Source organism: Thamnophis sirtalis, unplaced genomic scaffold (assembly GCF_051295495.1).
Source record: "Thamnophis sirtalis isolate CommonGarterSnake01/CBP01778 unplaced genomic scaffold, rThaSir2_p1.2 scaffold_4, whole genome shotgun sequence".
Lineage (NCBI taxonomy): Eukaryota > Metazoa > Chordata > Lepidosauria > Squamata > Natricidae > Thamnophis > Thamnophis sirtalis.
In genome coordinates this window covers 10,465,417-10,490,439 of record NW_028261384.1, presented here as the reverse complement: position 1 = coordinate 10,490,439, position 25,023 = coordinate 10,465,417, and the positions used below count along the sequence as shown (strand labels likewise).

The window sequence follows — 25,023 nt, the reverse complement described above, 5'->3', positions numbered from 1 at the left end:
AGTAAAAAAAAAAAAAGGAAACCCAACACTCCAGTTCAGTCTCTTCTTAAAAACCTCCAGTGATGGAGCATCATCACTGAAGGTGAGCCATTCCACTGATTAGCTGTTCTTACTGTCAGCAAATTTCTGCTTAGTCCTAGGTTGGCTCTCTGTTTGTGTCAATTACTTTTTGTTCTGCTTTCAGCTGCTTTAGAGAATAAGTCAACCCCCAAATATGTGACAGCCCCTCAAATATTGGATGATGCTATCATGCTAGCAAAATCCTTTTCTTTGTTAGAGTAGACATACCCAGTTCCCACAACCATTCATCTTGTGTTTTAGCCTCCAACCCACTAATCATTGTTGCCCTTTTCTGCAGTCTTTCTAGAATCTCAATATAGGATTTTTTGTGTTGTGTCTGTTTTGAAAAAAAAAAAAACACTTTTAATATAGAATCTCAATATTGGTGAGTGACAAAAACTAGATGCAATATTCCAAATTTGGTCTCATTAATGTAGTATAAAGCAATACTAACACTTATTCAGTTAACATATTCAGACACCTTCACTGACATACAAGGGGATGAAATTTAACATTTCAATTTATTTATTTGTTTATAAAATAAATATAAAATAATTTATAAAACAAATACTGTATATACTCAAGTATAAGCCTAGTTTTTCAGCCCACTTTTTGAGCTGAAAAAAGCCACCTCGGCTTATACTCGAGTCAGTGAAAAATTTGCCCGAAATGGAGGAGAAAAAGGGGCGGGGCCATGCCGCTGGGTGACGCTCGTGAATGGCCCAGCGCCCCTGAGTTTCCCCTCCCTCTGTGTCAGTTTGCCGCGCAGCGTGCACCGCACCATCCCCCTCCTCATGTTCTAATGTAATGCAGGGCTATCTTACGATTCCCCTTCCTCCCCCTCCTGCCGCTCTGCAACGATGTCCCACCTCCTCCTTGTTATGGCAAGCAGCCACATAGCGATGTCCCACCTCCTCTGGTACAGTGATCCAATGATAGGAATCACTGTGCCGTGTGTCATAGGAGGCGGGACATCATCATCACAGCGGGACATCAGCATCATGAGGTGAGTGAAGTATTTCATTGAATACACCGGTATTGTGTGATAATAATTTGTTATGCAGAGCAAATTTTTACAATGGCTACTGTATATTTAATGGGCACAGGCAGGCTGTATATGTTATTCAATGGGCAATGGCATTATTGGTATCTATTTTTATTTTTGAAATTTATCGGTAGCTGCTGCATTTCCCACCCTAGGCTTATACTCTAGTCAATAACTTTTCCATTTTTTTGTGGTAAAATTAGGTGCCTCGGCTTATATTCGGGTCGGCCTATACTCGAGTATATACGGTAAAGGAAATTTAGCACAATTAGACTTGCAAGATTCTGTTATTTCAGTCAACACAACAAGGGTAATTTCTGCCTTCCTGGGAAGCTGATTTCCTGGTGTGGTCTCACTCATGGGGGCTGACGTGCATAATAATGAGATCTTTTTCCAATACTGAAAATATTGGACCCAATAGCAAATAGCTTTTTTTCCCATTTGGAAACTTTAGCGCAATTCTTTAGTACTCATAAAAGGGACGCAGTGGCTCAGTGGCTAAGACGCTGAGCTTGTTGATCAGAAAGGTCGGCAGATCAGCGGTTTGAATCCTTAGCACCACGTAACGGAATGAACACCCGTTACTTCTCCCAGCTTCTGCCAACCTAGCAGTTCAAAAGCACGTAAAAATTCAAGTAGAAAAATAGGGACCACTTTGGTGGAAAGGTAATAGCACTCCATGTACCTTCGATGTTTAGTCATACTGGCCACATGACAACAGAGACGTCTTCAGAACAACACTGGTTCTTTGACTTTGAAACGGAGATGAGCACCGCCCCCTAGAGTCAGGAACAACTAGCACATATGTGTGCAGGGAATCTTTACCTTTAGTACTCATGGCCCAATGGAATATGTCTAAGTAGACATAAATGAAAGTCAGCTATATTTTTTTCTTCCTCTATTTATCTTTGTTTCTATGGATTTCCTTCTCACAAATTTTAGACAAAAGATTTTACTTTAAAAAGCATTGGAGTGATAGATGGTGCAAACAACAAATGAATAACAGAGTCCAGAGATAGCTTAGTACACTGCGGTAGTTCCAACTCTACAGCTTTTCTGTTTGAGATATTGGAAGTGCTGCAATTCCTAATAAAAACAATCTTTGTACTTTTTGGAAGAAAGGACTATTAGCATTATAAAGCATTTTTTGTGGTAGTCTGAAAGCAATTTTTATCATAAGTTGCATTAAAATCTTTTTTTTAAACTAGTTTCTATGTATTTGATAAAAATTAAAACCACAATGCAAATTGTAGGGACATGCACGGTTGGTTGGGGCAATATTTCCCAACAATTTTTTTTAAAATTCTAGTGGGATGTATAGGAGGAAACAATTATTTACAAAGATCCAGCCTCTGTAGCATATTATAAGCAAATACACGTAGTCCTTACTTAATGACAAGTCACTTAGCAACTGTTCAAAATTAAAACAGACCCTCAAAAGATACTTAAGAGTTGATTTTGAGGTTCTGATGGCAGCACCCCTTCCACCATGGTTATGCGTTCACATTTTGGACATTTGGTAACCAGCTTCCCTTTAAAGCTGTTTGCAGCATTCCAGTGTCCCGTGACTTACGATTTTACACTGTTTCCAGATTTCCAGCAAAAAATGCCCATTGAATAGATTGGATTCACTTAACAACTGGTTCATTTACTTAATGATTACAGCATTTGGTTAACAACCATACCATTCAAGGTTGGCTAAGTCTTCCATCCTTCCGAAGTCAGTAAAATGAGGACACAGATTGTTGGGGACAATAAGCTGACCCTGTAAACCACTTAGAAAGAGCTGTAAAGCACCGTGAAGCGGTATATAAGTCCACTTGAGGGACCACCTGCTGCCAATTACCTCCAATAGACCGATTAGATCCCACAGATTAGGCTTCCTCTGAATTCCATCCGCCGGCCAATGCCGGCTGGCGACTACCCGGAGGAGAGCCTTCTCTGTGGCTGCTCCGACCCTCTGGAACGAGCTCCCCGTGGAGATTCGAACCCTCACCACCCTCCAGGCCTTCCGCAAAGCCCTTAAAACCTGGCTGTTCCGACAGGCCTGGGGCTAAAGAGCTTTTGCCTCCCCTCTCGAATGGTATGGTTGTTGTGTGCTTTTAAATTGTGTATTGTTTTGTTCGTCTTTTTTATCCCTTATCTGTATCCCCTTCCCTGACTTGGATTGAGAGCCGCCCTGAGTCCCCTTCGGGGAAAAGGGCAGCATATAAATGCAATAAATTCAATTCAATTCAATTCAAATGCTATTGCTATTGCTATTGGCTGAACGACTGTCACAAAAAGATCATAAAATTGAGCATAGTGTTGATGGAGAATGATTTAATGACCTCAGAAACTTATAACTGTAATTCTGGGTTCTTATAGCCTTAAATCTGGGATAACGTGTATTAACAAACATTAACAGATTTTTCATATCCTCATAATTAAGCTTTCATTTCTGGAGAAGCAAGAAAAACTAATATGTTTCTCACTCATAAGAGAAACTTTAGCTCTTTTATTTCTTATAGAAAGCCTGCTGGATAAAGAAGAAATATTAATTTCCAATATTCCACTTCCATTTCTACATCTTCACTACAGCAGCAGTTCTGTGGGAAGTTACATTCTAACGTAAAGGATATTCAATGTTTCTTTTGTAGCTGTACACCTAAATGAATAAGTAAATAAAGTTTATTTATTTCCACTATTTTACTTCTGTTGTCGTTACACTTTCCCCCTCATCTCTTCCTTCTTATTGCTGTAAACTATTTAGATTGGCCTCATAGCAAGATAGACAGAAAATCAATTTAACGAACAAACTGACAAACTAATTACTGTATTTTTGGAGTATAAGGCACACTTTTACATCAAAAAAGAGGCTAAAAATCTGGGTGTGTCTTATACACTGAATACAGCATTTTTGACTCCCTGAAACCCCATCCCCTTCACCAAAAATGGCCGTGCCTAGCTCGTAGGAAGCTTTGAGAGAGCTCCTGGGGGCTGGAGAGGGCAGAAATGAGCCAAAAAGGCCTATTTTTTGCTCAATTTCCCAAATGTTCCTCAATTTCTATAAGCTTCCTAAAAGCAAATTTTTCGCATTTTTGTGAAAAACTGGCTGGTTTTTTTTTGCTTGTTTTTGCTCTGCCCCCCCCCCCCCCCAAGAACACTCTGCAAGCCCCCTAAAGGCTATTTATGCCTTTTGGGGGGGGGGAGAAACGGGACCATTTTCACGAAAAATGGGCAATTTTTGGAAGGTTTGCAGAGTGCAAAACCTGGTTTATTTTCTTATTTGCCTCTTCAAAACCTTAGTGGGTCTTATATTCCGGTGCGTCTTATACTCTGAAAAATATGGCAACTAATTAACTAAACAATCAATCAAACAAACAAATAAATGTGAATGCTCAAGAGATGCATGTATGTACATTCTGGAGCCAAACAAGCTTGCTGTTGCACAGGGTCTGAATGGTTCACAATAAACACTAAATGAGTTGGTCTAAATTTATATTCATATAATAGTTTATAGTCTGCATTTAGCATTTTTGCAATTGCATCAGCCTTTTTTCCTCACTCACGGCACAAATGACCAGGCTCAAATTATCACACTTCAGAGGCATTATCAAAGACCTACTTTTCTCGAAACATCTAAAGTGTTGAGAAGGAAAGAAAAGAAGAACAGCAGTGAAGTAGATGGATTCAATTATAGTGTTGACAATACACTGTTGAAAGATCTGAAGGACCATAATGGGAGCAATCATCCTGGAGAAAACCTGTCTCTGTGACTTTAAAAGTTTATTGCGTCTCACTTATTTTGGCCATGCAGGGGAATTCACTGGAAAAAGCAATTATGCTTGGAAGAGTTTTATCAGTTAAAAAACAACAACACAGGCCGCCCAAAACCACAGTGGCTGGACGCTATCAAAGCTGACTCCAGCCAGAATATAGAAAAACTCAAAGCAGCAGTGCATGATTGGAAGATGTAGAGCAGAAGTGTCAAACTCATGTCGTCATGGTGGTGTCATGTGATGTATTGTGACTTTCTCCCCTTCGCTAAATTGGGTGTGGGTGTGGGCGTGGCCAGCGCATGACACATACTGCCCACGGCCCCGTGAGTTCGACAGCCCTGATGTAGAGAGACCATATCTATTACTCCTTCCTTCTCTTATTCTCCAACACTGACTTGTTGCTCCGTAATCATCACAATCAGTCCTTCGTATTCTGTGCTGATTGGCATCATACCAAATTGAAAACAAAATCACTTGATTGTAGGAACTTAAAAAATAAAAAAAATCCACTCCCTTTGCAAACGTTGAAAAGAAACATTACCAGTAGATTATTGGATGAAACTCTGACGTAGTTTGCATTTCTTTATTCCCATGTTTTTAAGGTAATTAAAAAATAAGGACATTTTTATTTTTGGTTTCCCATCTAGGTTTTTGTGAGGCCCTCGGTGCTGTCTAAGCTTGTTGGTTCTCTTGCAGATGTTTCATTACCGAACTAGGTAATATCATCAGTGCTAGCTGATTCAGGATTCAGATTTCTTTTTCAAAAGTACTATATCTTTTTGACTCATAGAGCGTTGTTAGCGCCAAGGAGATATTTTGCAGCCTGGAAATGATTTCCAGTGCTACTGGTACAGTTCAGATATTCAAGTAATGTGAGATAGTGAGCGGGAGACCTGATAGAAGGAAAGGAGTACATTTGTTAAAGCAACATGATCCAAGTGCTCATAATGTCTCCCACCTATGTCTCAAAATCACACCTGGAATAAACCATAATGGGATTGTTTCAAGTTTTATGCATTTCGCAAGATCAAAGAAATACATCAGTTTCAGCAAGATATTTGTAATGTTTGTCTGTTATAACTATAGAAAGGAACACAGTGGCTCAGTGGCTAAGACGCTGAGCTTGTCAATCAGAAAGGTCGGTAGTTTGACGGTTCAAATCCCTAGTGCCGCATAATGGGGTGAACTCCCGTTATTTGTCCCAGCCTCTGCCAACCTAGCAGTTTGAAAGCATGTAAAAATGCAAGTAGAAAAAATAGGAACCACCTTTGGTGGGAAGATAACGGCGTTCCGTGCACCTTCAGCATTTAGTCATGCTGGCCACATGACTACAGAGACGTCTTCGGGCAGTACTGGCTCTTCAGCTTTAAAACGGCGATGAGCATCGCCTCCTAGAGTTGGGAACGACTAGCACATATGTGCGAGGGGAACTTTTACCTTAACTATAGAACCTTGGAAAGATTATTAGGAAAATTTTATGAGGTGAAATTTCTTTTAACGGATTTTTCCAAGGTTTCTTCTCATTTGTGCTGAATTTATTTATAATTATTTTTTACAATTCAAGGTGGTGAACATATCCAGCGTACCTTCCTCCTTCTATTTTCCCCACAACAAAATCCAGGGAGGTGGGTTGGCGCTGAGAGAAAATGACTGGCACAAAGTCACCTTATTTCACACCTGAGGTAGGACTAAAAATCACAATCGCCCAGTTTCTAGCCTGGTGCCTTAACCACTAGAAGGAAGGACTCCCTGGAAAAGAGCCTAATGCTGGGAAAGACTGAGGGCAAAAGAAGAAGAGGGCAACGGAGAATGAGGTAGCTGGATGGAAGCAGTAGGCGTGAGCTTAAATAGATTCCGCAGGATGGTAGAGGATAGGAAGGCCTGGAGGAACATTGTCCATGGGGTCGCGATGGGTCGGACATGACTTGACAACTAACAACAACAACAACAACTAAATTGACCACTGTTCTACCTGCGATCAATTATGGATTTGCAATGGTTTCATGTATGCTATCAGGGGTGAAAAAGAAAGGAAGGTGTTAGCAGATCTACAACATGACTTTTGAGGGTTCAGGAGTTGGAACTAAGCAGCTTGATCTTCTGGAGGGATTCTGGACGCCATTTGGTATCAACGGAGGAGGAATAGTTGATTTGCTTTTAGTTCATTAGTTAGTTTAAGCATGGAAAAAAGAACGAGGCGGTTGTGAAAGACAAATTACTGTTATGCACCTAGCCCCAACCCCCATCTTCCCAAACTCCAAATGTTGTACAGGTTTGGATGAAAAAACTGTCCATTTCAGCAGTGCAGCCTTGGAGTGCAAAGGGGCCGTAAGTAAAGTGGCAGAAAGGGCCAAATGAGGCTACGAACTGCCTACCACAGCTTAGAAAAAGTAGGCCTTAATAAGTGACACATCCCTAACTATCAAGTAAGAGATGCATTCAAATGAGAAGAGCAGAGAATGTTAAAACTGAATTCTGAGTCAAATTAAGTCTGTTTATGTCAGTAAAACCACCTTAACATGCCACGTTAATAGCTTGTTTAAATGGATACAATTACATAAATTAGATAATGATAGAGCGTTTTTCCCCCAAAACCTAGCTCATTGATTTTCACAAGGTGTCAGCAAGAGTATTGTTCAATCACACAGGGATTTTTTTTTTTTATCCATCTTGTCTTCACAAATTACATCCACCTCCTCCTTCCCTAACAGACATGCTTTATAACAGAATCTCTAGATTAGCCAAGATGCTCGTTTCTAACCTTAGGCTCTTCCAATTGCACAAGGAATTGTAAAGGGAAAAGTGTTATTGTGCTCTCTTTCCAAGCACGCTGGCCTGAATATGAATGGAGAAGACATCAAAACCTATTAAAAGCAATTAGCAAGGCCATCAAATGACCAAATGACAGAATGTTGAAAAAAGTTCTTCCTGACTGAAGCATTTTATTACCAAAGTTAGCCAAGGTGGCGCAGTGGTTAAATGCAGCACTGCAGGCTACTGCTAGATCAGCAGGTCAGCGGTTCAAATCTCACCGGCTCAGGGTTGACTCAGCCTTCCATCCTTCCGAGGTGGGTAAAATGAGGACCCAGATTGTTGGGGGCAATATGCTGACTCTCTGTAAACCGCTTAGAGAGGCCTGAAAGGCCTATGAAGCGGTATATAAGTCTACTGCTATTGCTATTATTCCCACAGAATCCACTACTTAAATTAAAAGAAAATAGTAATGCTGAGAAAGCAGAATACACTAAATAGCAAGACCCAAAGAAGAGCTGAAGGGAAGAGGAAGCATTTAACTGAAAGAGAAGAGAAAAAAAATAGGGTGAAACAGAAGAATGTTAACATCAACCATTGTTCCTCTGCCTTAGCAACTTTAAGACAGGTGGATTTCAACTCCCAGAATTCCCTTCCAGCCAGCAATGCTATGGTTGAGAAGCACTGGCATAAATAATTGTCCAGTGAAATGAACAAAACTAGACTCCTTTTAAATATGTAAGATTACAATAGAATACAATAGCAGAGTTGGAAGGGACCTTGGAGGTCTTCTAGTCCAACCCCCTGCCTAGGCAGGAACCCCTATACCATGTCAGACAAATGGCTATCCAACATCTTCTTAAAGACTTCCAATGTTGGGGCATTCACAACTTCTGGAGGCAACTTCTGTTCCACTGATTCATTGTTCTAAATGTCAGGAAATTCCTCCTCAGTTCTAAGTTGCTTCTCTCCTTGATTAGTTTCCACCCATTGCTTCTTGTTCTGCCCTCAGGTGCTTAGTTTGACTCCCTCTTCTTTGTGGCAGCCCCTGAGATATTGGAACACTGCTATCATGTCTCCCTTAGTCCTTCTTTTCATTAAACTAGACATACCCAGTTCCTGCAACCGTTCCTCATATGTTTTAGCCTCCAGGCCCCTAATCATCTTTGTTGCTCTTCTCTGCACTCTTTCCAGAGTCTCCACATCTTTTCTACATCATGGCGACCAAAACTGAATGGGGTATTCCAAGTTTGGCCTTATCAAGGCATTATAAAGTGGTATTAACACTTCACATGATCTTGATTCTATCCCTCTATTTATGCAGCCTTCTGTCAAGATCCTTCTGTATCTTAAGCCTGTCTTCTGGAGCGTTGGCTATTCCTGCCATCTTGGTGTCATCTGCAAAGTTGATGAGTTTCCCATTTATCCCTTCATCCAGATCATTGATGAAGATGTTGAAAAGTACTTGGCCTAAAACAGAGCCTTGAGGTATTCCACTACATACTTCCCTCCATGTAGATGCAGTTCCATTGAGGACTACACATTGACGTACGAATCCATCTGGTGGTTATGCTGTCTAACCCACATTTTCCTACTTTATGTAGTAGTAGCTTATGGTCTACTTTATCAAATGCCTTGCTGAAGTCCAAGTAAATTATATCAATTCCTCTGGTCCACTAATTTTGTCACTTTGTTGAATAATGCAATACGATTAGATCTGTTTAGATGCATACGCGAGCTTCGCTAGGAAACTATATGATTGGGCTTGATAAATTGACACTTAAAGCTTGAAAATTAATGTAGAATGTCTAACTCCTTAACATCAGAGCACGTTAATATAAGGCAACTGGCAGTTGGAACAGAATTCTTTTTAGGTGAGGAGGAGAAGTAGAACTCCTTAGCATCAAAGCATGTTAATTACTCTATTAAAAATACTAATGATCTGATGGTCATTTCAAAAAATCCTTTTTTAGTGAACACCTAGAAGCCAAGAGGAACATATGTTGCAAATTTCAAGTTTATAGGCTTTACGGTTCTGGAGATTTCATGATGAGTGAGTGGTATTTGGCTTTTATATATATATAAAGATAAGGCATTCAGGTTTATTGCACATACCAATCTTGTTTTGTCTAGTTGATGACTAGTTCATAAATATTAAAGATGCTCAAGGGCAATAGATCTGTACCATGCTGTTCATTTGCAATTTTACAGATACACTTTTAAATTAAAACCACCAACTATAAACAAAATCTAAGAATGGATGAATAAGGTAAATAAGAAATGCAATATTTACTACAAATTACCATAAAGCTATACTAGGTCTAATTATTCAAAATATGAATGGGAAAATCTTCAGAGAACAAATAAATAAAACTTATTAGTTCAGAGAACTAATTATAAAACCAATAAACCTGATTAATATTTTAATGTTTTCTTCTACATCTGAGAACTTGCTTTATGAACTACTGAAAATTCAAATGAGTTGTCCATATAAAAAACTCAGTATGCATCTCTCTCTCCCCCTCCCTACACACGGGGGGGGGGAGAGAGAGAATGAGAGAGGGAGGGAGGGAGAGAAGGAGGGAGGGAGGGAGAGAGAGAGAGAGAGAGAGAGATTGAAGTATAACAGTAAGAACAATGATGACTTCCAAGATGAAACCTAATGGATCTTTGGATATGATCTATCTTCAATTCAATAAAAACATTGGAACAAACACACTGGTAGTTCATGATTCAATTACTAAATTACTAGTTAAATCTTGTTTTAGGATACATAAAGCTAACTAACTGAAGGCATAGTAATATGAGGCAGAAAAATAACAATATGTTGAGTTAGCTTAGGTAAGTTCTAGTTTTCATGACAATGCCTCTTAGGAAGGAGTGTCCAACCTTGGAATTTATGACTTGTGGACTAATTCCCAGAATTCCAGGCCAGCATGACTGGCTGAGGAATTCTGGGAGTTGAAGTCCACACATTTGAAGTTGATCATCCCTATTCTAAGCCAAGGTAAAACAAGCCATTCAACTTTCAGATTTATCAATGCCCATTTCCTTATGGTGATCAAACCTCTAGAAAAATAAGAATTCAATTGTTGAATTCTGTAGCATCCAGAGTCAGGTTGAAAATACTCTTATTAACAGTCATTCCATGTCTGAGCAAATGAAATACATCATTATTGAGAACAAAATTGCCAAGACAGATGGACTAAATACTGCTTTGCTATAGAGAGGAGCCTTTCAGAACTTTCATTTAATCACTATATGCCCCAGAATTCTGAGTGGGGAAAAAATCATTTCATTTGTGTAAAGTAATATCAGTAAAATAAGAAATCAAAGCTTGCTGTAGATAGATAAATGTAGCAAGGCATGTCACAAGTCATTAAACATATTACAAAGGCATAGTATTAAATCAAGTTAATACTATATTTTTTTTTAATTTGATGGATAGAAGGGAAGGATAGTGGGAATATGGATTCATTACAGACTTCCAAACTCTGTGGGAAGTTTAACTACAGCTATCAGGCAAGGTTTTTTTTTTTTTTTTAAAAAGCAACTTTATTAAAAGTTAAGCTAGAAATATAAAAACTAACTAGAACTAATAATCAAGAGGCAAAACATAAAAGAAAAAAAAAGAATAAAGAGAAAGTGCATAATAGTGAATTGAATTATCTGGAAAAGTTTCTTGACAAAAACTGAGGATTAAAATAGGCAAGTATTTCTCTGCTGAGATTACCTACTGCATCCATATTTATAATAAAGATAACTGGCTGTTTAGGTTCAAACCTTTCTACCACATGTGGTGTCTTAAAGAAACATTGGCATTTAAATGTCAGGTAAAATGTTCAACATATTTTATAACATCATGACTGTTACAGAAGAGTCGTTACAAAAGCAGTGCAGTTGTTAAAATACTGTGTTCCAACGATTTTGTATCTGGTTTTTGACCAAAGTAAACAGAACTTTAAAAGGGAGAAAATTTAGCATTTTCCAGTGAGATCAAGATCAAGGTCAAGGAAGCAGCTATGATGATATAAGGGAAGATCTATCTGTTTTATGTGAAGAAGCAGAGCTTTAGTTGCACCGTTGCAGTTATCATCTTGACCATACCCTACAGAAATTTATGTAAACGTGGAACCCCATAGAAGCAAGAATGACCTCAAAGTTGCATATGTCATGATATCAACACGTAATTGTATGTTTGATGGCATGGACCTGTAGAACTTCAGCCACTGTGGAATGAAGAAAATGGCTTCTACCGTCTGGTTTTTGAAAAGCTTAAAGACTGGCTCCTTGCCCAGGCCTTTGAATAGGATATTGGAGAGGATGATCTTTTTCTTTCTTTCTTTCTTTCTTTCTTTCTTTCTTTCTTTCTTTCTTTCTCTTTCCTTTCTTTCTCCCTTTCTCTCTTTCTACCCTCCCTCCCTTTTTTCTTTTCTTCCACCAGCCTGATTTATTTTCTTTGCCATTGTTATTCTTTTGACCTATATTGTGTGTGTGTGTGTGTGTGTGTGTGTGCGCACGCGCGCTCCTATTGTTCTTTATTTATAAATGTTTTAACAACCATAAGCCATCCAGGATACTTGGGAGTCAGGTAGCATATACATTTAATAAATGTATTGTTATTTAAACACACTCGTTCAATTTAATGGTGGGCATCAGAAATGTGATTTGTAGGCAAATAAATTATTTGGCTTTTTGGTTGTTTCCATTGTTGAACTCACTCTTTGTCTCTGCCCCAATTTATGCAAAGATTGTATTCACCTACAACAGGTGTGACAAACTCAAGGCCCGGGGCCCAGATCCGGCTGCGGGGTGCACCCTGGAAAAAGTGAAGAACCAGCCCATGAAGCCTCTGCCAATGAAAATGGAGGTCAGGGCTGTCCGCAGCCCTCCCGAATTCCGTTTTCACTGGCAGAGAGATGCAGGAGACCGTCGCAGTTGAAAACGGAGCTTGGTAGCTCGTTTTCACTGGCAGACTGCTCAGGCCACCACAGGAATCCCTGACACGAGTGATGTTGAGCTGGCCATGCCCACTCTGGCCACTCCCACCCAAGATCAAACACAACCCTGATGTGTCCCGCAATCTAATCGAGTTTGACACCCCTGACCTACAAGATATAGGGGCTCACTAAAAGCAAAATATGGGAATGATGATGGATTCTCATAAACTAATGACGACATTGCTTAAGTTTACATAGACTTATTCAGAACCAATATATTGGATTTTCATTTTATTACTAGAATGATTTAATCCTTTTGTGATACAGGATGGAATCATTATTTATGCACACAATTTCAGGTGCTTTTATGGACAGAATTCTCCTGTTTTAACATGTATTGTTGAACTATGCAGAAGAGTTCATATGACAATCCTCTTCAGTTAGATAATGTGAAGATACCTCTTTCACCTCTACTGTATAAAATTTTGGCCATTTACCAAAACATACAGTTGGAAGAATGGGCTGATGCTAGGAATAGCTGAGATCTTTACAGTTTTCTGTCTATCCTTTGTATTAATTTGATGAATGGAGCACAATGCAACAGAACCAAAAGAGATGCTTTCCAAATTAAACAATGGGTGCAATTTATGTTAACGTGTCTACATCATCATTCTAGCCATTTGTCTAGCCACTGCAGGATGAAAGCCTCTTCCGCATGTTTCCAATCAAATCAATAGGGTCCTGAGCTTTCTTTTGCCAATTGGTCCCAAAATACTTGCTGATGTCTTTGATCCATCTTGTTTGAGGTCTACACTTTTCACCAGGTGGGATCCATTAATATGACTGCCTTGGTCCACCTGCCATCAGTTCTTCTGGCAATGTGACCATCCTATCTCCATTTCAATTCTTTTACTCTAACTAAAAGCATTAAAAGGACTAAATTTGGCCAAGCTAAAGGGAAGTTTTGTGGAAAACACTCCAGCTGCTACCAATAAATGAGTTAATATTTATTAAAGAGACAAGTAGAAAATGCCTAGAGCAGGGGTGTCAAAATCACATCATCATAGTGGCATCACATGACTTAACAGGACTCCCCCCCCCCTTTTTGTTAAACCAGGCATGGTGTGTCCAGCGCATGACGCATCCGACCTATGGGCCAGGAGTTTGGCAGCCTTAGCCTAGAGGGTTTCTCAGCCTTAGGAAATTTATAACAGGTGGACTTCTACTCCCAGAATTCCCTAGCCAGGATGCCAGAAGAATTCTGGGGATTGAAATTCACACCTCATAAAATTGCTAAGGTTGAGAAACATTGGTTTAAACAATGGAAAATGATCTTACATAACAGGGTTGACATTTCAGATAGAAAATCTTTTGATATGCTTAATGTTTCATTCTTCTGGGGCCCATGGTGCTCTGAGCTTGGTTGTTTTCTTGCTTACGTTTCATTACCCAACTATGTAACATCATCCGTGTTAGAAGGGAGTGGGATTTTCTCACTGTATGAAACTACCAACTTAGATAAATAGGCTAACCATAAACAACAGTTTAATCGTGGAATCACCTAGAATACTCCCATCAACACTGACAAGGCAAGCCACTAGTATATAAACAGAGAGAAAACCCCACTCTCTCCAGCACTGAAGATGTTACCTAGTTGGGTCATGAAATGTCTGGAAGAAAACAACCAAGCTCAGAGAGAACCAAAGACTCCACAATTCAGCCCTATGTTACAAATATTCTCATCTATCAGTGTTTCATTCTTATATGGAATAAAGACTCTAATCGAACCAAATCATGTTTGCAAATCTGCCAAACGATGAATAAGAGGTCAAGTATCTGCTTATTATATACATGTTCCAAAACTATTTTCCCCCAATGTTGATTTCGCTAAAGTTAGCAAAATATTAGGTTTCAGCAGAACAGTGATAAAAGTATTCATAACAATACATAGCATGATGAATGTTCACAGGTTATCTTATGTAGGCACTAGGAATGAAACTGCACATTTATAAAGAACTTTCTCGAGGAAAATCAACCTATATTATTATCCGGACACTTATTAGAATGCTAACGTACAAAAGACATATCAGTCAAAAACAATTCTGTTTTATGCATCTGAGTGAAAGATTTCAATATTCCTAAGACTTTTAAAAGAAAAAAAAACAAACGGATGCATTATTGATTGCTAAAGAGAATGCAGATCTTTTATTTTTAATTTGTGTTTTATAACTTTATCAGTCCGTTAGCAAACGAAGCACTGTTAGCAAGCAAGTCATAACAAATAAACATACTGCTATAAACGTGTGTACATCATTTATTTTAAAGGGGTTATAACTACTACCGGAAATACAGCCCAATGTTTGTCTCCTAAAATGAGAAATTCTATAAGCATGCAACAGAAGAATACCAATAAAACAAAAACATAAGAATTTAGGGATTCCAAAAATGTTCTTTAATTCTATAGTGAAGTATCCTCTTTAAATTAAACAGGGGGGGGGAGCGGGATTTAGACAGGTAAATAATATCCTTGCAAATATATCTAGAGTCAGGCAATAGGTTCATCATTTGTTTTCCAAATATCAAGGGAGATTTTTTTTCCCCAAAAAGAAAATATTCTTTGTTCTTCTGCCAACAGTACAACCGGTATGAACCTCACATCCTGTAATCAGCAGTGTTATTCTATACTTCTAAATCACTGTTGTCAGTTAAACAGTTTTGCTGATCATTTGGTGGCTTTTTACAGACACCATTCAGCTGAAAAAGCAAAGACAAAGGGCCCCATGACTCAACAGACTGCTATCATGCACCAGGCAATCTGCATTCAGAATATCCCAAGATTGGACAAATGGAATTAATGGCTTTGTGGAGTAAAGCCAATTTTAGTACCAAATGCAATGACAAATTAACCCACTTCTATGTGTTTCTCAGTGTACAGCTATGTCTAAGGTTTAATATTCCCTTTTTTCTCTCTTTAGGTGGATCTATTCTAGGCTACATAAAAACTTTACAGTAACTTTGTTGAAAAGTTCTCACTAAGGAAAATGTGGATTTTAAAAATAAAAATAAAAGGCAAAAACAAAATCAGTTTACTATATCTAAGAGCAGAGATCTTTAAAAGATAAAAAGGCCATAGTGTTCTATGGGTGAACATGTACCCATAAATTAGATTAATTGAAGGCCAGCAATACTTTCTGCCTCTCAATAGTTATTTGGGCCTTCCTTCCTTCCATATTGTAAAAATGACAGTGAACTTCCTGGAGAGGAAGAGAGAAAGGAGGAGAGGATTCAACTCATTTTAAACTCCCTTAGAGGTTTTAACTAGATATTGGGGAGCAACAATTCCATTTCTAAACTGCTTATAGAAGTTGCTATTCGACTGGTCCTTTCCTTAAATCCAAAGGTCACCTTCTTATTCAAGAAAGAGGGGTGGGCGGAGGGGGGGGGAGGAAGGCAAGGAGTTCAATTGTGACAAAAACCCAGCAGTGTTTCCTCCAGAGAGGAAAGGGAAAGCGGCAGTGAGTCACCCATACAGAGCCGAGGTGAAAGAATGAACGATACGAGAGTTGCTGTTTTTAAATATATCTCAAGAGTGACAGGCATCATCAAGCCTTTGCGCCCTCCCTTCAGGTTCAAATAAAAATGACTCCCGAGAGGCGTGCAAAATCACCTACCAAAAACTGGTGCTAGGAAGTCCTGGGTGCAGACGGCGAACATTATTATTTTTCTGCAAAAAGGACATTTCCTCCTCCCCCCCCCACCATCACGTGCCACTCCGCGCCGAGCTCTATAAGCTCACCCTCCAGTCCCAAGCGCAAATGTCGCCGTCGCTGGGTCAGCTTCTCCTAATAATACCAAGCAAAAGCAAATATCCTCCCCACCTCCAACCGCCTCAAAACGCGCATTCGCACCAAGGCTTGCCGGCGACCAAAGCGGGAAGGCCAAAGAAGCACGTTTCCTCCAAAATGGCATCCGGTATTACCTGGGGAGGAGAGGGGGGAGGGAAGGATCAGCATATTTTATTGTTTTTTTTTTAAGAATGCACCCAAAAGGAAGGGGGTCCATTGTTCCTAGGGAAGGAAAGCAAAGGGGGCCATTAAAAAGGGTTCCGACCAATCCATCCCGGACACACGCAGGCAAGTTATCAAAGTTGGCAAGGGGTGCAGCAGCTCCTCCGCTTTTCCAGCTGGTCAAATCCATACTTTTCTTTCTTTTTGCAAACATCCCACTACCCTTGCAACTAACGGCGAAAGCGGATCCTTCCCCCCCCTTCCAGACAAACAGGCTGTTTCTCTAAGCAAAGGACAAGGAATGCAGGGACGGCGGGCGGTGGCAGCGCGCGCGAGCCCAGGCGCGTCCCGATTCTAAGGTCACACTTATTCCTGCCTGCACGCCATCCTTTCCCCCTTCCTTAGCCCCAGCCACACGCAAGCACCGGCCGAAGCTCGTCCCAATTGCGCTGGGGCGAGCCAGGGAAGCGTCCTCGGCCGGTAAGCCCGACTAAAGGGTTCGGGGCGAGGAGCCCCGCGCGCCAGAGGCGACCCCACGCTCAAATCCGGATCGCGTCTTTCTGGCGGCGAAGGCGAACGCACGTCCCTGCTCGTGAACGAACGAACGCCGTGGAAAGGCGCCCCGGAGTTACGTCGCCGCTGCCGCCGGCTACTTACCATCATGTTGCCTTGCATTTTGGCAGTTTTAATCATCGCCTTTTCCTTCATGTTGGCTGGGTTGGGGCGCTGGAAAGCGCGCGCCTGGCGTTCTCCTTCCCAAGCAACCTTACTACAATACTTAACAATCCGCCGGCTTGGTCACTTTAGTCTGGAAGCTGTCTTTTTTTTTAACACTTGCTAGATGTGTTTTTTTAAGGGGGGGAGGGAGTGACAGGAGGAGGAGGAGGAGTAAAGGGAGTTCTGTTTCCCCTCGTTTTATTTTTTTTAAGTCAACGCCCTTTTTTAAAAAAAGGCGCTACTAAATTTTTAGGGGCTGCTATCACTCTTCTGCTCTTCTTCCTACCGTTACGCAAAATCTTTTGGAAGAAGGAAAAAGATAGGAGCCGGCCTCCCAAAGACGGGTATCCCCCGTTTTCCCACACTGCCTGTAGCGATAACTGTCTGGAGGTAAACACGAGGACAGAAGCAGCTCCGCCACAACACCCGCCCCGCTCACCCCGCTTCGGCACAACCCCGTGCAAGCACACGCATCGTTCCCGTGAGGCGGCGAGAAGGGTAGTTGTCGTGAGAATCTGTGAGACTTGGCTCAGTCCCTTCGCGGCTAACGCGTGTCCTGCTCTCAATGCTTGGTGCCAAAACTTGTGGGGATGCGGGAGATTTGGCGAGGGGTGCGAGGGGAGAGAGTTTGCGAACAGGGCAGAGTCGGGGGGGGGGGGGAAGAGCCGTCCACACGGGTTTGGGTGAGCTCACAGCTTAGGTTTGGGTGGGCTTCCCTTCCTAACGCGGAGGTCCCAGGCTGACCGGCCGCGAAACAGGAAGCCGCACAGCACCGTCGGAGATGGACGGATCGGTGTCAATCCCGCTCCTCTTACAGGTTACCAGGAGACACCCGTTCCGTTTCCATGGTTGCGCTCGTTCGGGGCTGCCTCCGAATCAGCTGCCGCCGCCGCCTGCACCTCCTCGCGCGAGGAGGCAGTGTGGGGGGTTTCCCACACCCCTACGCGAGCGCCTGGTGTTTGCCAACCCCCCCTCCCCAAAGGGTCCCCCGCCAGCTGCGCGTCAACTCCCCCAATCGCGCCCCTCCCTCCTTCCCATTCCAGCCACCGATCCGGGCGCTTGGCACACCCATCCAGCTTCTTTTCTGCTTCATTTCCGGAATGCGCTCCCCCCTCCGCAAATACCCGAGGCGAGACCCCGAATCACTTTCACCCTTCGCCACAACGGTATTGGCGCAACCCAGCTCGGGTTCAGGCTTCCTCGCGCGGCCTGCGCCTTCTGCTCAAGCCGCGAGCCCTGGGACTGGTGTTCCCCGGCAGCCCCGCGCGCGCAGCGATTTCCCCCAACCAGCCCTGCTGCTCTCCAAAACAAAGCCGGTTTTGGTTTTGACAGTCTAGTCACGCCGGGAGCTCGGAAAAGGCTTTCAGGCGGAGATACGTGTGCGCCGCAATCTCCTTTTCGTCTACAGGTGCAGCAGGAAAAAATGATGGGAACAGATACAGCTCCCCTGGGCGATGTGTGTACGCCAAGCCACCCACCAACGTGCATACCTCGCCTATAAAGGAAAGTGTGAGATTTTTCTGGTGGTTTTCCAGCAGATGAATATTTTAGTACAGTAAGGTTTATCAAGGGGTGATTGTTAACATGCCCTGATTGAAATTTTGAAAAGACAGCTGCAGAACTGATATGTGATTAGACCAGTGCAAATTGCAAACGCTTTGATAAGATTTATGAAGTCTCTCACTCAAAAAATAGTTTTTTGCAGTGTCCACAGGGAAGAGTCAAAAAAAGTCAAGATGGCCATAGCTGTACAGTTGAAGCCATGTTTACTTTTAATGCATGAAAGGGAAGGGAGCTTTGATCACATGGTATGACTTCCACCTTGACTTCTTTTGACCCCTCCCTATGGATACCCTTGACTTTTCTTTTATTTCAATGAACAATGCCCCTGGATAACTTAGAACTAAAACCATCCTTCAGAATTAAAAAAAATGCAGCAAATAAAATGGATGCTGGGAGGATGTTAATTGCATTTCTTCATGTGGCCCTGAAATGAGTGAAATTAAGTCCCGAGATAGACTGTAAACCAACTGCTTTGGTCCATTTTTAGTCTTGCTTTGACCCCCACCCCAGCAAAACCTGGGGGTGGGTCATTGTTTCTATTTTCTAATCAGGCAAAACTAAATAAGAACAACATAGAATGAAAGGGTTCCACCACAAATCCGCGAAGCCCTTATCCGCGGAGACATAAGCGCGAAGACTAATTTGCGCCATTCTAAGCGCTAAGGAAAAACGGGACCCTACCGCGATGACATAATCGCGGAGGGCAAATTCGCGCATTCCCAAGCACTCAGTACCCTAAACCTAACCCTAAACCTAAACTTAACGCTAAACCTAACCCTAAACCTAACCCTAAACCTAACCCTAACCCTAAACTTAACGCTAAACCTAACCCTAAAACAAACCCCTAAACCTAATCCTAACCCTTACCTTAATTGAAGTCAGCTTTCTGCCGCGGCGCCGTTTTAAAGCGCCCTTCTGTTGCCGCGCTGTTGCCGCCGCGGTGATGACGCGCGGTGATGACGTCGCGGCTTTAGCACCGCGATTTTATCACCGCGATTTTGACGAGCGCGGTTTTGTCATGCCAAGGAATGAAAGAAGTGGTTGAAAGTCACTTTTTTCAATGCCACTAAACTTTGTACAGCAGTGGTGGGTTTCAAAAATTGTTCGAACCTACTCTGTGGGTGTGGCCTCCTTTGTGGGAATGGCTTGCTGCCCATGTGACCGGATGGGAGTGGCTTGCCGCCCATGTGACCGGATATGAAGATGCCAACAACACTTGTCAGAACCACCTTAAATTATCTCACACAGAGCACTGGCATGCATAAGAATATGATGTAAACTTGTTTTTTAAAAGGCATCTTTGGTTTGCGCTAAAACAACTTCAACACACGCAATGTTCTGATTGCACCACAAATGCACTAGTCATCCTTACCTTTCACAGAGGCACTGAGTTTTATAAATATGAGCATGATAGTGTAGAATAATCATATCCAAGGATTTCAAAAAAAATTGGAACCTCTTCTGTAGGTGTGGCCTGCTTTCTGGGTCCACTGGTGGAACCTCTTCTAACCGGTTTGGTAGATTTGATGAACCGGTTCTACCAAATAGGTGCGAACTGGTAGGAACCCACCTCTGTTGTACAGCTCTAAACAAATGGTTGTAAGCTCTTGACAAAGTCTCTTGAAACATCAAACTCAGAACTTCTAATCATAGCAGTGTTGAGCATAAACGCCATTAAAATGGTAGTTAGATAATGATCAAGCAATTTTAAAACTGCCCCATATTTCTGAAAACATTGATTAATTTTTATGGACAGCCAGTTATTCTAATCAGAACCAGAGTTACCAAAGGAGTTAAAGAAGGAGGGAAGCAAGTCAATGGCCATAAGTATGAAAAATGGTCATAAATCACTTTTTTTCAGTATTGTTGTAACTTTGAATGGTTACCAAATGAAAGGCTGTAAAGACAAGAATTAATGATAACTAAGAGGGAAAAAACCCAATTCTGTACTGGTAAGGAATTAGCACAGAGACCGAGATGTGATGATTATGATATATCTCTGGAAGTTAAGTTTGGGTTGCCCCCTAGAAATATAGCAATGCCCTTTGGGGTAAAAACTAAATCTTTGTGTTTCTTCTGGACTATTGATACAAAAACCTGGGCTTTCTTTCCTTGCCTTGTTCCATTTTGTGGTGTTTTTTTTCTCCATAGCACAGTTCATTCGGCGCCTTAAGAAAAGTTGGATGAGTCAACAACTTGTCAATAATGGCTTATGTTCCAAAATATTCGTAGACATTACCCAATTCACTCAGCAATCGGCTTTTATTGCTTTCTGGACTTTCCCGAGGAGCCAGAATATTACTTAGTGAATTTCAGCACAGTCTAGCTAAATTAGAGACTGCTAACCACAATATTATCATTATGTATACAGAGGACATTGTGTACCCTAGCTTGAAAGGGAGAACGCCAGAAGTAATTATTATTATTTTCTTTTTCACTAAAGTGTTTCTTTTGCAGAATGATCCTTACAAATTAGCCCACAAATCAGTTAAAGTGATAAGATAACTTTATTGTCACTTTTTTTTACTGCGAGCACACAGGCCCACGTTAAAAATGAAATCCTGTTGTCTGCTCTCAAGAGAAAATGTATATCTACCCAAACACATAAATAACACACAGAGGATTGATGCAGTGGTGGATTGCAGGCAGTACGCCAGGGTACAGATGTACCGGTGCCTGCCCAGAGCACCGGGTACCATTCTGCTATTGTGCTCCAGAGGGCCCACCCGCCCGTCCCTCATGTGGTCAGGTCGTCCTTGCCTGTCTTTAAACTCTTTGGCGCTAACACGCACAGCGCATACAGCACCTACGCAATGCTCCACTGAGCAGCTGGAGCACCGTGGAGGTGTTACTGGATGGTAGCACACATGCGCATGCTGCACGCGTTCATGTGGAGAACGTCGGGCCCCGCTGCACCGTACCGGTTGCAACAGGATCCGGAACCCACCACTGGATTGATGCTACATGGAACAAAACTATGACGGAATCTAGAGCTGTTCTGGTTCGTATACCATGAAGCCTTCTGCCAGAAGGTAACAAGGAAAACAGGACATGAAGAGGATGTTCATCATCCTCAGACAATCCTGCAGATCCTGCTCAAGCATCATTTACCGTATTTTTCGGAGTATAAGACGCACCAAGGTTTTAAAGAAGCAAATTTTAAAAAACGTTTTTGCACTTTGCAAACCTCCCCAAAACGGCCCATTTTTCATGAAAACGGGCCTGTTTTTTCCCCCCAAAAAGGGCATGAATAGCCCCTAGGAGACTTGTAGAGTGGTCCTGGGAGGGGTGGGGGTGGGGCAAAAAAGAGCAAAAAACGGCCCGTTTTTTGTCAATAAAAGGGCATGGATAGCCTTTAGGAAGCTTATAGAGTGCTCCTGGGGGTTGGAGGGGGGAAATCGAGCAAAAAAACACCCCATTTTTTCCTCATTTCTGCCCTCCCCAGCCCCCAGGAGCTCTCTGAAAGCCTCCTACAAGCTACGCACGACCATTTTGGTGAAGGGGATGGAGTTTCAGGAGGCAAAAAATGCTGTATTCAGTGTAGAAAATGCACCCAGATTTTCATCCTCTTTTTTGAGTGAAAAGGGTGCGTCTTATACTCTGAAAAATATGGTTTATGCTATATCCTGGATAGAAGGAAGTGAACTATCAATGATCTTTTCTGCCATCCTCACCACTTTCTGCACCACCTTCCTATCCGAAGCAGAAATGTTTCCAAACCAGACATTAATGCAATATAACAGGATGTTCTCAATCATCCCTCTATAAAAAGTGGTGAGGACAGGGGAAGGAAGATGAACTTTTCTCATGCCACACAGAAAGTGCAGGCACTGTGTCTCGTTGAACAACCAAGCTGTTGAGTGACCAAGCTGTTGGTAATTAGCAAATATTCCTCCACCAACCTATTATCTATGTTTACACATGATTGAGGCATGGTTTCTCAGCAGTAGTTTGTTGAATAGTGTCATGTGTGAGCTAAGCCACAAATGGGTTAGCTCACACATGACACTAAGCCAAAGTCCCACAAATGGGTTAGCTCACACATGACATTAAGCCAAAGTCAGGGAAAACATGTTTCGCAAAATGTAAAATAGGGATATGTAAAGAACTAGATCTGAAAGACAGATCTTAGTCAAACAACAAGTGTACCTGGATCTAGGTGCTCTCTGGGTTTGGTTATTTTCTTGCAGATGTTTCATAACCCAAATGTTTCAGCTGCAAAACTATAACCATCCTAGATCTGGATGAAACCTCTAGAGAATTCCTAGAAGCTTGGCAGTCTGACAAATCGGCCCTCAACAGGCACATAGACATAAACAATAGCTACATACCATTCAAAAGAGACGATCAACAAGCCAGAAAGGAGAAAAAAGATCAAAACATCAGCAATCAACTCCCAGATGAGCAGAGGTTAACACCAAGATCAATATCATAACAATAATCAAGAAGCAAACAATACCACAATCAGGGAACTTGCAATTAAACAAATAGTAAACCATAGAGCCTTAGAAACCACTCTAAACACTGCGCCACTACAGAAAATTCATGCGAAGTCAGTGGGGGAAGCCAGATTTTCTCAACAACTCACACGATTCACTTAACAACTGCAGTGATTCATTTAACAACTAGGGCAGAAAGGATTGTAAAATGGGGCACAACTCACTTAACAACTGACTTGCTTAGCAATGCAAATTTTGCACTCAATTCTGTTGTAAGTCGAGGACTACCTCCATACAATTGGTAGATCTGAAAGACCAAGCTAGGGATCAATCGTCATGGAGAAAATCCTACCTTGCTGTGAGTCAAGAACAACACCCTTCTGGCCAAAACATGCTTGTGGCCCCCCATGCCTAATTTTCAGGCTCCATGGCCTCCAGCACTCTGCCGGCCAAAAATGGGCTCCGTGGAGGCCCCCCGTGTGGCCACCATCCCCCCCCCGCCCCAGATTTAAGCATCAGATCCAGCCTGCGAGCCTTCAGTTTGAAACCCCTGTGCTAGGATTTTGGGGTAGTCTTTCACTCATAAATCAGCCAGCCTTCTTTTTGTAGGGTATATATTCTGGCTTTCCAGTATTATTTCAGTTAATGACAAATAAGTCATAATACAGGTTGTGCTTTAAGCAGAATCAAATTTATGGTTATCTTTTACATTTCGTTTCATGCTGGTTCTACTGATCTGAAATTTCTTTTCATGAAGTGTGAGCCAATTTAAACTTGACGTTAGATAAACATTTCTGAAATAAGCTAGCAAGGGTGATGGCATGTGAATCTGTTTTGTGAATTCTTCCGAAATGAATTTCTGGGCAGATGTCAGATAGCAATGCACTTAAGGATGGGATTGGAAACAATGTAAGGCTAACTGGAGAATGCAAGAAAATGTAGAAAAGATGCAAAAGAAAACAAGTTATGAGAGACACAATTAAAGATGCAAAGTTGGAACTACTTACTGGCCCGAGTCATGAAACAGTATGATTTCTTTAATTTTGGCATAGTGTCTTGTGTGAACCTGGTTATAATTATTGATTCTAATACTCATAACATTTTAGAAAAAAGTTGTGTAAACGACCAACTGCAATCTTCTCCATGAAGAGGGTTTTCTTTAAGTCATAGAAAGAATAATAAAAAGATAATTTAAAAATCTCTACCCTAATGTGCATGGGACTAGATAGGTTCTATTACTTTTTCAGTTGCTGGAATTCTGTTGCATTCTGAAAATGTTTTGCTAGAAAGAATTCTGAGAGAATCATGCTTGAAAAGAATCATTTTTGGTTTTAGCCAACTGCTATATACAGCCTAGCGCCAACCCTAATTGTTCACTAATCAAGATTTATGGCTTAATATGTTTTTGCATGCCCAATGCATTGCAATTTAATCAATAAACTATAATTAACCACACAACCAGATAGGTTATTTGAATACAAATGTTGTCAAATCTTTTTAATCCATGTGATTAAATCAAGCTTACCACTTTAGCATGTTAGCCAAATAATTTATAAACCTGATATAAATTATACATCCAGAAGTTATTCCTTTAGCTTTTTCCTTTCCATATTTTCGTTTCTGCATGTAACACTAAAAAAAGATTCTTAAATTTTAAATCAGTGTTTAGTTCTTAGATAAAAATAGAACTTCTGGTTTAGGCTCAGAAAGGTTTGAAGAAGATAAAACATTGGGAATGTC

At 41.4% G+C, this 25,023-nt stretch overlaps 1 protein-coding gene across 2 annotated transcripts in view; it reads right to left on the bottom strand.

Annotated features, from left to right (window-relative positions):
• Nucleotides 1–25,023, bottom strand: part of DPP6 (dipeptidyl peptidase like 6) — a 637,674-nt gene that overhangs the window by 547,201 nt on the left and 65,450 nt on the right. Inside the window, exon 1 of one of the 2 annotated variants that reach the window (XM_087712477.1) lies at nt 17,222–17,287. The exons of the other annotated variant lie outside the window; for it this stretch is intronic. Coding sequence (XP_087568603.1) covers nt 17,222–17,272 — 51 coding nt within the window. The 5' untranslated portion in view covers nt 17,273–17,287. Of the gene's footprint in view, nt 1–17,221; nt 17,288–25,023 lie in introns of those variants that run through there. 2 annotated transcript variants of the gene reach the window in all.